Raw genomic sequence first — 17,504 nt, forward strand, 5'->3', positions numbered from 1 at the left:
CCCCTTATTTACACCTTTAGTCAGTAGATGGGTCAATTCAGCCATCGCCTCTTTTTCAGTCTTGATCAATTTTTCCATCATGTCTTCTTGAATTTTATCTAACCACTCTTGCATTTGTACTTGTAACCGTTGTTGACACCATTTTTTTGATGAAAACGGGATCGACTTGGATTTTGAAAATGGAAACGAAAAACGGGAGTCGCCACCAATCCTTTTCGATAAGGTGTGATCGGGTCACCTTGAAAAGTGGTTGTTTTTAATAAACGATTTGATTTTATTAAAACAACGGTTTTGGTCCACGAAATTCAAAAAAATAGGTTCGGGAGTCGGTTACGCACGAGGAAGGATTAGCACCCTCGATACGCCCAAAATTGGTACCTAGTTGATTACTTAATGTCTTAGTGTCGAAAAACTGAAAACTTTAAAGAGATTTAAAATACGATCCTAAAAAAAACTTGAATGACATGGATTAAAATCTAAGAGGATATTTGGCTATTTGGTTAAACGAGAAATCGAAACCTAGCACATTAGGACACATTTCCTCGAATTTCCAAACACAAAATATTGTCTTATTTCGAAATTTTAAAAGGATATTTAGCTATTTGGTTGAATGAGAAAAATCGAAACTCAGCACATTAGGGCACGTTTCCTCGAATTTCCAAACGCAAAATATTGTGTTTATTATTTTTTAGAAAAATCCTCATCTTGAGAAAATGACATGTCATATCCAATGCGTTAGGACACAACGTATCGAATTCCCAATACGAGAATAAATGCCAAAAATTTACTTATTCAAAAAGATATTTAATTATCTCGAGTTTAGTAAAGGGATCATACCTAGTAAGTTAGGACACGATCTTTTATAAATCCCGAGATCATTGAAAATTTGAGTTTGAAAAGATTCATATATTTAGATTTATTGTGAAAATCGAAACCCAGTAAGTTAGGGTATGACTTTCTCAAATCTAAACACGAAATTTTGTTTATTTAGAAGTCATGATTCATACATTAAATGGAATAATTTAACACGAAATAGTAGAAATAAGATACAATGTTAATATGCGTAACTAAACAGAGATGAATACAATGATGTAAAAATAATACGAGTAATAGCAACGAAAATAAGATAAATAAAAAGTAAAAATCAATAACATACGAAATAACAATGTATACAAACAAATAAAATTAAAGCATTCCTTCAAATCAATGATGAAAATGAAATAAATAAATAAATGAATAAAATTATAAAAAATAATATATATGTAAGCATACATCAAAATTTGAAAATAAAAAAATATATGTACAAGTACATAATGATAATTTATATATATGTTTAAAATATATTATAATATGGATGTAAATATGTATATACAAATTAGAAAATATAAAAATACATACAAGTACGTACAAATAAATATATATATACTTATAAAAATTTAGAAAATATGTATATAGATATGAATAAAAAAATGAGCGTTTATGTAGATATTAAATAAGTTAGAAAAAATATGCATACATGTATATTTATATAAGCTATTATATAATAATAATAATATGATAAGACATATATATCTAAAATTTACAAAAGTAAATATAAATAGAAATATAATGATAATAACAATAACATTAATACTAATAATAATAGAAAGGATGATGATAATAATAATAATAATAATAATAATAATAATAATAATAATAATAATAATAAAATTGCTAAAAAGACTAAATCAAAGTAAAACAAAAATACTGGGCGAATTTGAAATAAAAAAGACGAAAAGAACCAAATTGCAACGAGCGCAAAAAAGGGAGAACCGAAACAGTAAAATAACCAAAGTCCCAAAACGCAGCGCTTCAGCGGACCAAATTGAAACAAAAATAAAACTGCGTGGCTGAATTAAAATAAGGGAAAATAACTAAAAAGGGCCAAATTGCAACGCGTTACAAAGTCGGAAGGACTGCGCGCACAAATATCCCCATAAAAGAAAACACGTGGATCCTCCCCTAGGGTCGGGTCACCAAGCAGATCAGGGGCCTCAAAACGGCGCCGTTTTGTACTCTTTATAAAAACCAAATTTTTTTTAAAATTTTCATTTTTCTCTTCTCCTCCAGAAAAAAAACCAAAAAATTTCCTCTCAAGTCTCTCTCTCCCTCCCTCTCAGCCTAGAATCCGGCAAGGAGAGCCGCCGTCGCGCCGTCTTCGAGCTGTCGCGCCAGCCACCGTACACGGTGGCCGAAAATTCAAAAAAAGTATTTTTTTGCTCGTTTTTTACTTCTATATGTTATATATATATGAATAATAAAAAATAAAAATAAAAAAGGTTAAAACATCTAATAAAACGAAAATAATAAAATAAAAAAAGCCAGAAATCACCTTGAAACTTAGTTTTTTCTTTTTATTGATATATGTTTTTTTACAAAAACAGAAGAAGAGAACCCCCCTTTTACAAGTGATTTTCTATGGCTTTATAGCCAATATTTTTGTCTTTTTTTTACTTGTCATTTCTTTCTCTGATTTTGCAGGCAAGTGGTGATGGTGATAGAGCAAGTGGGCTGCAGTGGTGGCAGTGGCTTGCGTCACTTGCGCTGATGGAGGTGGCGTCGGGCTAGAAGACCCTAGGTGCGGCGCACCTAGGGTTTGAAAATTTTGTTCTTTTGTGTTGTGGTTTGGGATTTTGGGCTAGGGTTAGGTTAGTGGGCCATTCGGGTTTTGGGCTTGGTTTGTATTTGGGTTAGGCTGTTGGGTTTATTTTGGGTCTGTTATTTGGCTATTCGGGTTTGGGTAGGTTTAGTTTGGGATTTACTTGTTTAGGGTTTTGGGCCCGGGCTAAAATTGGGCTTTGTACAACCATTCTTGCATATCCTTTTTGTATTTGCTCCAATTTCTCTAATCTTTGATCCATTTCCTTAGTTTTGCGACGAGTACCGTAAAGATGTTTGGTTAGTTGGTTTTCCAGATTAGTTGAAACAAATTTACTTAATTAGACTCTTTGAATGGGCTTTAATGCATGTAATGCAATGCAGATGCATGAAGTGAATGCCTAAAGAGATGTTAATTCTGATTCAATTACATTTAGAAAACTTTATTAGAAAGCAAATTCCTTTACATAAAGCAAAGGCATGTACAGCTTCGCCCTTATATTCCAAGAGACAACATCGATCTTTTTCTTCATCCATATGTTTGTGATAATCTTGCCAATTTCCAATAGATGCCACTGCTAGCTATTTTTCTTGATCTGGGTCACGGTCCCTCATCTGCCCATCTTCATAGAGTTCGTTAGCTTCTTTAAGGGAGTTGAAATATCGAAGGCTCTTGGACAATCGTCTCGAATCTTTAGGCCACGAAGTAAAGGTCACGAACTCTTTCATCGCCCTTCTTGTGTTTCTTAGAATATATTCAGGCAACCGTATTATTTTCCACTTTATCAAGGAATCCATATTCCATGACAAGCTTTCTAATTTAGTAATCGGATTTGAATCAATATATCTTTCCTAAGATGCAAATGCAATGCAATCATAACACAACAAAAGGGGTTAGTTCAAAATAGAAGCAAACAAGGAAAACAAAAGTACCTAGTCGGGTACCACTAGGGGTTTGGAGTGGCTCTTCCTAGGATGGGTTCCTAGGGTCTTCTACATGCGGTTTGGCTCTAAAGTTAAGGTGCCCGAACCAGCAGATTCCTCGATTTTCACCCATCATAGGCTCATACAGACCGAGTTCAGTTCAGGGGAATATATTTCCCTATGGCTGCATAGAGATGAAAATCTCACGAAGACATAGGTACGGATGTATCCCAAAAGAGATCCACTATCCTGCACGGAGGTGAAAACCTCACGAAAGAGTAGCTTCTCACTCCCACTTAAAAGGGTAAGACTAAATAGTCTTTATGCAATATGATGCCAAGGTATAAAAACACAATTTACAATAATCACACAAACACATGCAAAGAGAGGATCGTAAAATTTTTTCAAATCAAATTTTAAATTTTCAACAATAAGAAAAAACAATCAGTTTTGCGGCTTGACTCTCTTACGTCCCCAGTGGAGTCGCCAAGCTGTCGAAACCAATTTTAAATTATTGAAAAACAAAAATTTTTAGTAGTCGACTTAAAAATGAAAATTGGGAGTCGCCACCGATCTTTTATTGAGGTGTGATCGGATCACCTTGAAAATACTTTTAAGTCTGCGAGTTTTGATAAAATAGGTTTGGGAGTCGGTTACGTACGAGGAAGGGTTAGCACCCTCGTAACGCCCAAAATTGGTACCGAATGGATTGTTTAATGTTTTAGTGTTGAGAATTTGAAAAGGTTTTAAAATACGATCCTTTGAAAAGAGAATTTGAATGAAATAAATTGGATGATAAGACGCACTTATTTCGCAGAAATAAATTGCCACACTCTCTGAGTTAGGGTGCAACAATTCAATCTTCGAAATTAAATTTTCCCTTTTTTTAGAAAATCATGTGTTTTAAGTAGGTTATTCGATTATTTAAGTCAATCGAGAAATCAAAATCTGATAAGTTAAGGTTCAATTTCTCGAAATTCCTAAACATCAAACATTGCCTTTTATATTAAAATCGAGATAACAAAATGTTGTATCCAGTAAGTTAGGATCCAACATTTTGAAGTCTCAAAAGCTTTATTTAAAAGTTGAATGGTTTTACCAAAATAAACACTTGGCTATTCAAATTCATCGAGAAGAATTGAAGCCCAGTTAGTTAGGGCACAATTCTCTCGAGAGCTATGAACACCAGGTCCTTTCGGAAATTATGCAATAGAATGATTGTTGTGCTTTAAAAATGCAATCTTACAAATGGAAACATGATTGAATAGCAATACATAGAAGATAAATAGCAACAATAATTTTAATCACATTATACAAATACCAATATAAATAATTGAAAGTTAAATGAATTAGCAATCAATTTCAAAAGACACATTAAGGTAAAAAAAAATAAAGACCTAAAAATATTATCTCTACAATGGTTTCTTTTTGTTTTAAAGGAATAGCAATATATATGCGCTTGGAAATGGATTTAAAATAAAATTAAGAATAATGTTAAATAAAGTAAATTTATTTGAATGAAATTTGAAATGAAGATTAAAAGATGTATAAGCATGGATTTAGAATAAACATTTCATAAACATATCGTAAATAATAATATGTAATAATATACATTGGAAAGAATGCAACATTGGAATATTTTGAATAAGTAGAATATATAGAAATTGGTACAAAAGAGTATAATTTAAAATCATTGATAGATTATACAAAATAAATTATTATAAAAATAATATGATACAATACGAATACATAAAAAAAATTAATGTATCGTAATAAAACAACGTTTTAGCAATAATATATAACAAATAAAAAACAAATGTATGATAGTAAAGTTTAAAATACTAAAGCAATAAATTTAATATACAAATAGAAATACATAAACCAAATTGAGTATTATCTACAAAATTTTTGAAATCATGTAATATAATAATAAGTATGAAAAGAGATAAATAACAGATATAACTAATATAAAAACATATGAATACTAGTAAATACTAAAAAAATTATAAAATTAAACAGAATACTAAAAATAATAGTAAACATAACAAAAAAGATTTAAATTAAAATGTAGATATTTGAAGGTTTAAATTTGTAATCGATTCAAAACCAGGGGACTAAAGCAGCAATTAAACGTATGGATCTGGGCATTCAAAATCAAACATGGGAAACGACACCGTTTGAACGTGGATCCATTTGGAATCGAGACCAAATGTGCGATGCAAATTAAAAAAATAATGAAAATCAAATTGAAACAACACAAAACGCAGAGGGGCTCATTGCGCAAAAATCCCATCGGACCCAAAACGCGCGGGTCATAGCCACCTCTAGGTCGAGTCATCGGATATGGGCCAATACGGCACCGTTTTGGAGCCACTGATCAGACTCCAAACGACGTCGTTTCATACATCACGTAAGGGCCAAAAATAAAACCCTAATCTGGTAGCCACCGCTTCATTTTTCAAAACGAAAAGAAAAAAAAGATAAATAAAAGAAAAAAAAAGAGAGAGAGCCCAAATGCTCACCTCTCTACGCCGCTTCAACACCAAAAGATAGTGGCCTTCCGAACCCCATGCACGACTCCGATTGCGACGGAGAGAGCACAAGGCCGGTCACTAGGTACGCTCACTCTCTCTAAACCCTCCCTTTTTTGTTAAGAATCAAACGTCCAAACACAAAGGAAAGAAAAAGAAACTTAAAAAAAGACAGAACCAAAAACTGAAGCAAAATTTGAATCACCTTTTCTATTTTTTTTGAAATTTCTCTGAGTTTTTTTTTTATTTCATATGCGTATGTGTTCTTTACAAATTGAAAAATTTCTTTTATATAGCTGAATCGAAAAGAAAAATAAATCAAAAATACATCATTTTTCTCTGCCGTCTTTTCCTGCTTTTTTGTGTGCTGTGGGTTCTTGCAGGTGTACGGAAGCTGTACAGTGACATGGCATGGTGTAGAGACCAGCTGGAGGCGCGTGGCGTGGAGCGCATAGAGAGGAAGCTACTGTTACGGCGGCTAGAGGGCAGTGATGCTAGGGTTTCCCCTTCTGTTGTAATCGGGTTTGGGCAAGGCTAATTTGGGCTTTAGGGTTTTAATTCTTATTGGGCCCTTCGGGCCATTGTAATTTTGGGTTTAAATTTTCTGTAAATGGACTGTTTTTGGTTTTTATCATTTGGGTTTGTTTTTCTGGTATGGGCCCGGGCAAAAATGGGCTCTTACACAATCAGTTGGAAAGCCACTTTGCAAACTAAGGCTTAGAAAAAAAAACTATTTGGTTAAAAGGACTCTTTCGTGAACTCAATAAAGACCTTCAGATAGTACAGTGTTTTGTGATAGTCAGAGTGCCATCTTCCTTACAAAGGATGAAATGTTTCATGAGAGAATAAAGCACACTGATGTTCGGTATCATTTTTTGCATGATATTATTACTTGTGGAGATATTGTTGTGAGCAAAGTTAATGCTCATGAAAATCCTGCAGATATGATGACTAATTCACTTCTTATAACCAAGTTTGAGCATTGCTTAGACTTGGTTGGTATTCATTGTTGAAGAACACCCCTTAAGAGGTTTCGTGGAAGAGATTGAGAACTTGTTCGTTGAGAATTTGTGTCGAGGTGGAGATTGTTAGAGTTGAGTGACTTGAATCCTTGTTAAAATAAAATATAGTGGTAAAATAAAATAAAAGTAAAATCCATATAGAACTATATTTCTTTTATTTTATCTTGATTAGAATAAGGTTTTTCAACCTATAAATAGATGTAGTCTAAACTCCTCTTGTATCATTCGAATTTGATATTAGTGAATTTTCTTCTCTTCTGCCTGTGGTTTTTCTCAAAAAGGTTTTTCACGTAAAATTTGTGTGCTTTATTTTTCTTTTTCTTATTACTTTGTGATTGTTCTATATTGTCATTGTTGACGTTAATTCTACAGGACTGATCGCATTGGCTTGTTACATCCAATTTTAATCACATTGATCGACAAATTACATACCGACTAGTGCATGAATAATATTAAATTTTTAAATTCATTATTTTTTATCGTTTATAGCAATAAATAAATAAAAACTTTAACTTTTAAGATTCACCAACTATAAACTTCAAATTTTAAAGTAAAAGAATTAATAAATAAAAAAATTTATATAATAAACAAGAAAAGGCAAAATAAAATAAAATAAAATAAAATCCCTAAAAGTTTCATTAACGCAGCTTCTTGTGTATGTTTTCATCAAACTTTCATATTATATGTTTAATATAAGATGATTTTATTGCGGATAATTGTGTTGTTTAATGTATGAGATAATTTTTTTCTTTGTTTATTTTATTGGTGAAGTTTATTGATAATTCTTTTTATATAATTAATGAATATTTTAATAAATTCATTTAATCTCATTCATTTAATATTTATAAATATTAAATTTATTAAATATATATAAATATCGATAAATTCAAAATGATATATCAAAATAAATAGATACCATTATATATTAGCTCCAATAGAAAAGTGATACACTCACCGATACTAATTATCTTTTTTAGGATTATGTTCTTAACATTTGAAAGGTAGTTGATGTTAGAGTTTGTTGGACATTAATGTACATCTCCAAGTAAACCTTGTGCAGGTCTAATTGAAACCATATTTTTTTTACAATAGATTGAAATCTGGTCATTACATATTTTGAGACATGGCTTTCAATGTCTCGAGGCACACCACTAAATTTTATTAAATCCAGTTGGATTTAAAACTTGACTTCATTTATGGTCGTTGTATAAACTCAAAATAGTTAAATGAGTCCAATTGACATTTATTAAACATGTTATTGTATAAAATCAATAATGTATGAGATTTATTATATCTAAATGCTAAGTCACTATATGAAATGTTTTGAGATAGTTTTAGATGCTTCGGCAACGTAATGTGATATCACGCATTTGGATCCGACGATTGGGTCGGGTGTGGGGTTGTACATTTAGTATTGTTAATATGATGTATTTGTGTGTAAATTTCGTTTTACTCACAATTCAATCTAATTTTTTATTTTAATATCGTACATATTTCATGTGTTATTATGATTAATTAGTTTCAAATCATATATTTCATTATTTATTGGATGTTATTTTTAAACACACGTCTGTGTTCTAAATATGTGGCTTCCACACGCATACGCGTGTGATAGAGTTTCTAGTGTTAATAATGTTGTTAATGGAGTTTGTATCACAAAGTAACTTGACACCAATTAGAATTGATGAGAACACCATGATAAACAATTGTATTCAGTTAATATTCTTAATATGCTGAATTTTTATGTTTAAATTTTAGTTTATTCACAATTCAATCTAATATTTGTTATTTTAATATCTTATATATTTCATATATTATTAATTGCCATACATTTCATTGTTTATTGAATCTTATTTTTTAATCACGCATCTATGTTCTAAATACGTAATTTCAACATGCAAACGCGTGTAATAAAATATACATACGCGTGTAATAAGATTTGTAATATAGCATTTTGCAAAAAATCAAATTGAAGTTAAAAGGGAGTAAAAAGGAATTATTATTGTAACAATTTAGTGTTTCATAGTTGAAGAGTACTTTTAAGATAAAAGCTCTCCCAACAAGCAAGCTTTTTGGTTGCTTGTAGGCAGCTTAATGCTAACCGCAGGTTCAACTTGCGGCAAACCTGTTAATTCTAATCCAACATTTTTACTTATGTAAAATTAGAAATAATTGAGAATCCTGAAATGATTTAAATCTTAAATGATTCAAATAAATAATTTAAAATGATTTTACATGAAAATTTTGATTACGAAATTCAAATTATCTAAAATTTAAAGGTTAAAATACAAAATTAATTCAAATTTGAAATGATCTGAAAATTCTTTGAATTTAATTGATCCAAACTATCTCGATTGACAATGCTCTAGTTAATTGCCCCTAATTTTTTTCAATTAAAGTTATCTTGTGTCACAATCATGGTATGACATATGGCAAAAAAAATATAAAAAATTATAAAATTATAAAATTTTAATAAAAATATAAAAATATTCAAAATTAGAAAAATTATAAAAAAATTTGTAACATTTTATAAAAATCATAAAAAATTATAAAATGTATCAAAAAGGTTCTTTAACCATTAACTTTAACCGTTGACCGTTAAAGTTAGCAACCCCTACTTTTTTCTAGTTAAAGTCATCACGTGTCACAACATAGCGTGACATGTGGCGAAAAATGAAAAAAAAATAAAAATCGATAAAAGTTATAGAAAAAATATAAAATGTTTCTTTTGGTACGATAATTTCTATAGTTTTTTTTACAAATTTGATATTTCTTTACATTTTTTACATTTTTAAACATTTTTTTTATAATTTTCTTACGACTTTATAAAATTTTATAATTTTTTTCTATATTTCTATATATTTTATAATTTTTACACTTTTTGTAAAATTTTACAGCTTTTTTATAATTTTTTTACCATTTTTATATTTTTTCTAATTTTGAATAAATTTTAAATATTTTTATATTTTTATTAAAATTTAATAATTTTTTATTTTTATCAGTTTTTTTGTCACATGTCACATTGTGGTTGTGACACATGATGGCTTTAACTAAAAAAAATTAGTGGTAGTTAACTTTAATGATCAACTATTAAATTTAACAATCAAAAGACATTTTTTTATGCATTTTGACCGTTCAAATATCTAACTGAGTGCAAAAAAAAAACAAAAACAAAAATAGGGGCTTAATTTTTATTTTTATTTTTTAAAAAAGTTTGAAAGCCTTTTTGGTGCATTTTAAAAGTTCAAATACTCAATTGAGTAAAAAAAAAATAAGGGTTTAATTGTATTTTTTTTAAATTGAGACACTTTTAAACCAATAAAAAAAACCGAATATAGTTGAAGATTGAGCTAATCTAGTTCCGACAAGTTGATTAGTAAATTAATTTTTTTTTCTTGAGAAAAAAAAAATAGTCAAATTGAAAAAAGAATAGTTATTGACTCTCTTTATATATATATATAATAAAAACGTTTTCTTTTGTTAAATTAAATTTGTAAACCATTTCTAATAAAAAAATTATAACTCAATTTTCGAATTATATATTAGTGGTAAAAGACTTAAAATTAATAGAAAATAAAAATACTAAAACTAAATTAAGAACAAAAGAAAATAAATTAATTCATCACAAATTCAAAAATTATCTCATATTAGTTTAGGAGGTTGAGTTTGATAAATTAAATCTGAATTATTAAATCAATCAACTAATTTTTCATCGATTAAATTTTTATATTTATTTTTTATATATAAATAAAATAATAAGTATAAGTATTATATAATTTAAAAAAGGGTTAGATATAAAGCAAATCTAAACCAAGAAACTCAATTTTTTCCTAAATCAAAATTTCAATTTTAGTATTTTTTTTGTTTAATAGAGAATTAAATAAAAATTAATAATCAACTTTTCAAAACTCAACTTATTAAACTAGTCCAATCTATTATTTTTTGTTCTTTAAATATAAAATTTATGATGACTTAGGTTAATTTTTTTATTTATTATAATTTTTTTTATATTTATATTTATATTATATTATATTAATTTTCATATTTCTCCAATTAATAATATGGTTTGAAAAATTAGCTACAAATATATACAAATTAAAAAAAACCAATTTTATTTTATAAAAAATGAGTTTCAACTAAAAATCTAGCTCCCTAATAAAGTTATGCCACATGTTTTTTTTTCTTTTAGTTGTAACTCATTTTTTTAATATAAAATAAGTGTTTTTTTCTTTTAAATCTAGAATAAAATTGTAACTAAAATTTTAAACTATAGTCTTGTTGACAATTCGCTGATAGCTGACTGTTGATCGCAGTGGTTGGTTTGACCAATTGATTCTATACCAACTAATTCTAATAACTATTTATTTAAAAGTGTTTGGTAAAACTTAATTGATAGGTGAAAGTTATATGTATAAAATAACAAATAATGGCATGATACATTTTATTGTTAAGTATTTATTTGTCTATAATACTTTAGTTTTTATTGGGTGAAATTATTGAAATAAAACACTATTACCAAAGAATTAAAACATCTATTTATAGGAATTGATTAGTGAATATTTTTGAAATTTTAAATAAACAAATTTCTTAAGTTCCTTATTTGCAGATATTAACCTTGTGAAAATTGATAAATATTAATAGTGTATCAATATAATTGTAAACTATATTCTTAGTGATAATTATGTCATGTTCTTAGTATCTAAATTAGTGATAATTATGTCACACACTGAATAAATTTGTCAACTAGTATATTGTAATTAATATAAAGTTGCATAAGAAAATCATTTCACACAACTAAATTAAAAATAAATTAAGAGTACATAAATATTTAAGAAATATATATATCCAAACAAGTAAAAATAAATATTCAAGAAACACGACGTTGTCATCTAACTGCCATCAAACTAGTAGTGATGTCATTACAAACTTTTGTCACTTTATTAGCACTCATACGCTCAACTTCTTGAATGGAAATGGATTCGGCATCCGAAAATGTTTCGAGAAGAATAAAATTCGGATATGCATTTATGACCCTAAATGTTGGGTCAAGAACTTTACTTAATCTGATGTAGTGATGTAATGCAAATGGAGCACAAATTATTCTATTTTGATCTTGAGACGAATATATTGGCATTTTCGCTAAAATCTTCCACCGTGCTTTTAAAATGCCAAATGCCCTCTCAATACAACTTCTTAAGGATGAATGGGCTCAATTGAAAAATTCTCGCGGAAATGGTGATTTTTGTAAATTCACGATGGAGGTTTTTTTTTTTTTTAAGATTTATTTTGGACTTAGGATGTGAAAGTGAAAATGAGAGAATAAATGTTATTGATATCTTGGCACCCCTATTATGTTTGAAAGCTTGTGGCAAACGGAGTAATTTTTGAGCAAGTATGGTCAGATATGTCATTCCACATATCTCATTCTCAATCGGTTGTTGAAAAAAGTTGTCTATCCAAACGTTTTTTGTTTTGAATATTTTAGCTTAACAAGCTATTACAAACATCCGTTCACTAAATACTACAATAATAAAGTTTGACTATCCAATCCTCCATTGATGATCAAATCAACTAAAAAAAAAGCTTAAAACTTTGTTTACCAAATATTCTCTATATTAATCGGAGAAATATTAAAAATTAACATAATATATAGACACAGTTATAAAATATAAAAAAATTAACTCAAGTAATTGTAAATTTGTTATTTATAGAATAGGTAAAATTAATAGAAAAAAACATTTATAATAATTTAAAAATTAACCTAAATCATTATAATGTTTTTATTTAAAAAATGAATTACAATTAAAATGTAAAAATAAAAAAACGTGGCGCTATTTTATTTTTGGGGCATTGTTTAGGAGCAGGGATTTCCATTTCCCGCAATCCCCATCGCAATTAGGCATGAATGGAAAATTTTTAATTCAGATTTTTTATAAATTATATAAGTTTAAATTAGTAATAATAAAATTATATTTTAACCCTTAAAAAATATCAAAATTCATTTTAATTATCTAAAGATTATAAAGAAATAGATAATTAAAATGATGAAATTGTATTTTATTATCATAAAAATATATAATTTAATTTTTGGCTCTAAAATTTTTTTTGACTTCCTCTTCTCCCTAACTCGTATTTCTGAATCTACTACTGCGAATGCCTATATAAACCCCCAATGCCATGCTTTGTTTTCCTCACTCACAACTATTCAGATAAAGAACTTTGTTTCATCTGCTTCATTACTTTCGAAATCTCTCTACAAAAATGGCATCTTTCAATTGCTTTGCTTTAGCATTCTTGATGGCTTTGTCATTTGCAAGCATTGATGTTGGGGTAGCAGCTCGTCACCTTCTGCAGCAGCCTCAAACGCCAAGTTTGTTAAAAAAAACATTCCCACCATTGCCTTCTTTCCCTAAACCATCATTCCCAAGGCCATCCATACCATCATTCCCAAAGCCATCCATACCATCATTCCCAAAGCCATCCATACCATCATTCCCAAGGCCTGGGGTGCTTCCTCCACTTCCTTCCAGACTTCCAAGTCGACCAAAGGCCACACTGGCCCCTCTGCCAAGCATTCCCTCGGTCCCCCAAATCCCAACTGCAATTCCCTCTATTCCTTTCTTTTCTCCACCACTTTCTCATTCTACTCCTTGAAGTACCCCCTTTTTTTTTATCTGCGGCATACTGGATCTGGCTTAATAAGGTTTTTAGTCGTCTTTGTGTCTTTATTATGAGTATTGATTTCGCCCACTTATATTTGTTTGTATAAATGGGAGTTCTCCAATTCCCATTATTTGGTGTACTTTGATACGTTGTTGCTTATTATATATGGGGTATTTATATATTGATGTTCTGTCCATAAAATAATTAATTACCGTTATATCATTGTTAAAATGAGTTTGGCTAATTAGGAAAAGAATCAAACGATAAATGCAGTCAAGATAGTGAGCAGCCGTACATCGAGAAGATGCCACTGTTAATATAATGATTCCTGCTTCATTATCTCTTCCAAGTTATCCATTTACATACGATTACTTTCCTCTTTCAATATATTTCCAAGATAATATTTTATATGAATGTTAAATTATGTATAGGGGCGAAGTCAGAAAATGCTTTTAGGGGTCGAAATTAAATAACAGTTTTTATGATAGTAAAAAGGTAATTTTACTATTTTAATAATCTATACCTTTATAATTTTTAAAGGACTAAACCAAATTTTTATAATTTTTAGGAGGGCCAAAGTGCATTTTTACATTTACTAATTAAAATTTTTAAAAATTTTAAAGGGTATAAGTAGAAAAACTTTCATTTTACGGGTCAGAGCCCCTACCAGCTCCCCCTTAACACACCCCTAGTACTAAACAATGTTTTTAGAATTAGACCATTGATCAAACTAATCAAATCATGAATTCTTGATCCAATTGATTTAATCATCAATCCAATTGATTTACTGTTGAATAATGTAAAATAATAATTATTAAAAACCCTAATTAAGCTCATCTATTTTGGACCAGGCTTTGAGTTTTTAAAACCTAATAAACCCATCTATTTTAGGCCTGTAATAAAAAGAAGAAAAAGAAGAAGCATAATATTTTAGTAGAGAAAGTAAGACATAAAGTGGTGCTTAATTTTTTTATATTGTCTTTGAGTGGTGCTTATTTTTTTTATATTGTGTTTGATTTCATTGAGTGCAGAGATAAAGTGCAACAAAACTTTAATGGATTTGGGGCGAAATTTTTGTTTTTCTAATTTAGAAAATATGAAAAATTGGATCAATTGGTTGGATAAGTTGACAATTTGCAGTTTAACTGTAGTTCACTCCAGTTCCCAAGTTCATTGGTTCTTTCTCTTACTCTAGACTAGTATATCAGTCGGTTCTTAGTTTGTCCGGTCCGACTGACCGATCCAATCTGGTTTCAATGACATTGCGGAACACCTAACACCTTTTTTCTGCACTGGTGAAAATTCTGGTCCATACCGATTGTACTAACTTATTCCGATCAATTCCAGTCGCACTGGATGGAACATAGTGCATCATCCAGTGCATGAATAATATTAGAAAATATAAACCTTTTAAATTTTTATTGTTATGCTAAGACTTAATTGGAACGTAACTAATTAAAAATGTTGCATCAAAATGTAAGATTTTAAAAAAAATTGGGACAATATGTTCACATTTAAAATATAAAAACTAAAACAACACATCTAAAACCCTTAAACCCTCTCTGCTTCCAATAGTGCTTTGCTTAAAAGTCTTAGAGATAGCAGTAACTGCTGCGGCTTGGGATGGAAGAAAGCGATGGCGACGACCGAGAGAGGAGGGATGAGATCTCTCTTCTTGCCGAAGAACTAGTTCAGTTATCAGTAAAGGGCTTGATGGTTCGATGGTGGTACCAAGTTCTAAACCTACATTGATATGTACAGTTTGGACAGAAAAGCTATACAACCCAGATAGTTTTAGGTCTCATATGAGAGGTATATGGAAGACAAGGAAAAAGTTTGAGATTCAGATAGTGGGACAAAACTTATTTTTAATAATTTTTGAGATTGAAGAAGATTTGGAGATGATTTTGAAGGGGAGACCATGGCTCTTTCGTAAAAGTATAATTCCATTTGATAAATTATGTCAAGCTGTGGAAAGAGATAAGATCAGGCTTATTTCATCCCCGTTTTAGATAAAAATTGACTCGTGTTTCCCAGAGTTCGACAAGAAAGATCTATTGCATGCTATTGGTGCCACGTTCGGTGGGGTTCTTAGGTTTGAAATTAATGAAGAATTTTGTCAGCTCAGAATTAATTTGGATGTCCAGAGACCACTCAAAAGAGGTATCTTTGTCTCTACTGATTATTTTAGTAAAGTATGGATTCCTTTTAAGTATGAAAATTTGCCAATGTTCTATTTTGGATGCGGAAGAATGGGGCATGGGATGAGTAATTGCACTCAGACATTACCTGCAAGGAAAAAAAAATTAGTGAAAATCCTCCTTATTCGTTGTCCAAGTAGAATCAAAATTAATCGGAAATGAAATTATGAAATTTAATAGTTTGTTGAAGCAAGTGGGGGCTCAAAGTTTTTATACTGGAGGGGAAAGAGTGTTGCCGAATAATATAAAAAGTGCTGAGAGAGGGAACAATAAGGTGGGGGGCTCACACGAAAATTTGGAACTGATGGGAGTGGGGGGGATGCTAAAAGAGCAGGATTGTTTTTTGGGGTTAGGGGAAGCTGAGAAGTTGAGCGATTGTATTAGAAAAAAGGGTCAAAATCCATATCATGAGAAGAAGGTAAATTGGACAAGAACACAGGCTGGCGCTACGATAATACCATCAAAAGCCGAAAATAATATGAGGAAGAGGAAGTCCCTAGATGCAGATCTTAAAAGGTGCTATAAAGAAAATGTTGACAGGGATGGAATTAAAAGGCTGAAACAAGAAACTTCAGAAGATTATGACAAAGGCCATTCAGAGATAATGGCAGACAATTATGAGCAACTTGATGGTAAAGACTTAAAGAGATCGACGGCTACCAGCAGGCAAGCGGACCAGGCACAATGAAAATTATAAGCTGGAATGTTCGTGGATTTGGGAGTCCACGAGCTGGAAGAAGGCTGCGTTACTTCCTAAAGCAGCACAATCCCCAAATGGTCTTCCTAATGGAGACTAAAATTGATAAACAAAGGATGGAAAAAGTTAGACGAAATTGCAGTTTTATGAATGGAATTGATATTGAAGTAGAGGGCTCGAGAGGAGGATTATGCTTAGCATGAAAAGGAGACACTAAAGTTAGTTTACAAAGTTTCTCTAGGAATCATATTGATGTTTTGATTAAAGAGGAATAGGTTAAAGAAGAGTGGAGATTTACAGGGTTCTATGGCTCTCCATATGTCCACAATAAGAGTGATTCGTGGGATCTGTTAATAAAACTGGGGCAAGATAAGGATTACCCATGGTTGGTAGGTGGTGATTTTAATGAGATCATGTATTCTTTTGAGAAATGTGGGGTTGTCCCAAGGGATGAGAGCAGAATGCATGTATTTTGAAAAGTCCTAGAAGATTGCTAGGTTTACATGGGAAATAGGAAATCTATCGGAGACAAATATTAGAGAAAGACTCGATAGGGGTGTGATAAATGATAAATGATAAATGGAGGTTCATTTTTTTGACAGGTAGCGTTAACAATCTACCTCACATGATGTTCGATCACTGTCCACTTCTAATTAATACAAATGGTAAAAGCATTCATAAGGGCAACTCAAAATTTAAATTTGAGGCTTGGTGGCTGATGGAAGAGACGTGTGAGAAAGTAATCAAAGAATCTTGGGAGTCAGGAACAGGCATAGTAGTTGAGAAACTTGGAAAATTACAAGCAGACTTAATGGTATGGACGAGAATG

The 17,504-nt window shown here is 30.3% G+C and overlaps 1 protein-coding gene across 1 annotated transcript; it reads left to right on the top strand.

Annotated features, from left to right (window-relative positions):
• The first annotated feature begins 13,296 nt into the window (after nt 1–13,296).
• Nucleotides 13,297–13,956, top strand: LOC107918907 (protein PELPK1). The gene has a single exon (XM_016848480.2). The coding sequence runs from the start codon at nt 13,376–13,378 to the stop codon at nt 13,766–13,768; it is 393 nt and encodes a 130-aa protein (XP_016703969.2). The 5' UTR covers nt 13,297–13,375; the 3' UTR covers nt 13,769–13,956.
• The last annotated feature ends 3,548 nt before the right edge of the window (nt 13,957–17,504 follow it).

Source organism: Gossypium hirsutum, chromosome D13, assembly GCF_007990345.1.
Source record: "Gossypium hirsutum isolate 1008001.06 chromosome D13, Gossypium_hirsutum_v2.1, whole genome shotgun sequence".
Lineage (NCBI taxonomy): Eukaryota > Viridiplantae > Streptophyta > Magnoliopsida > Malvales > Malvaceae > Gossypium > Gossypium hirsutum.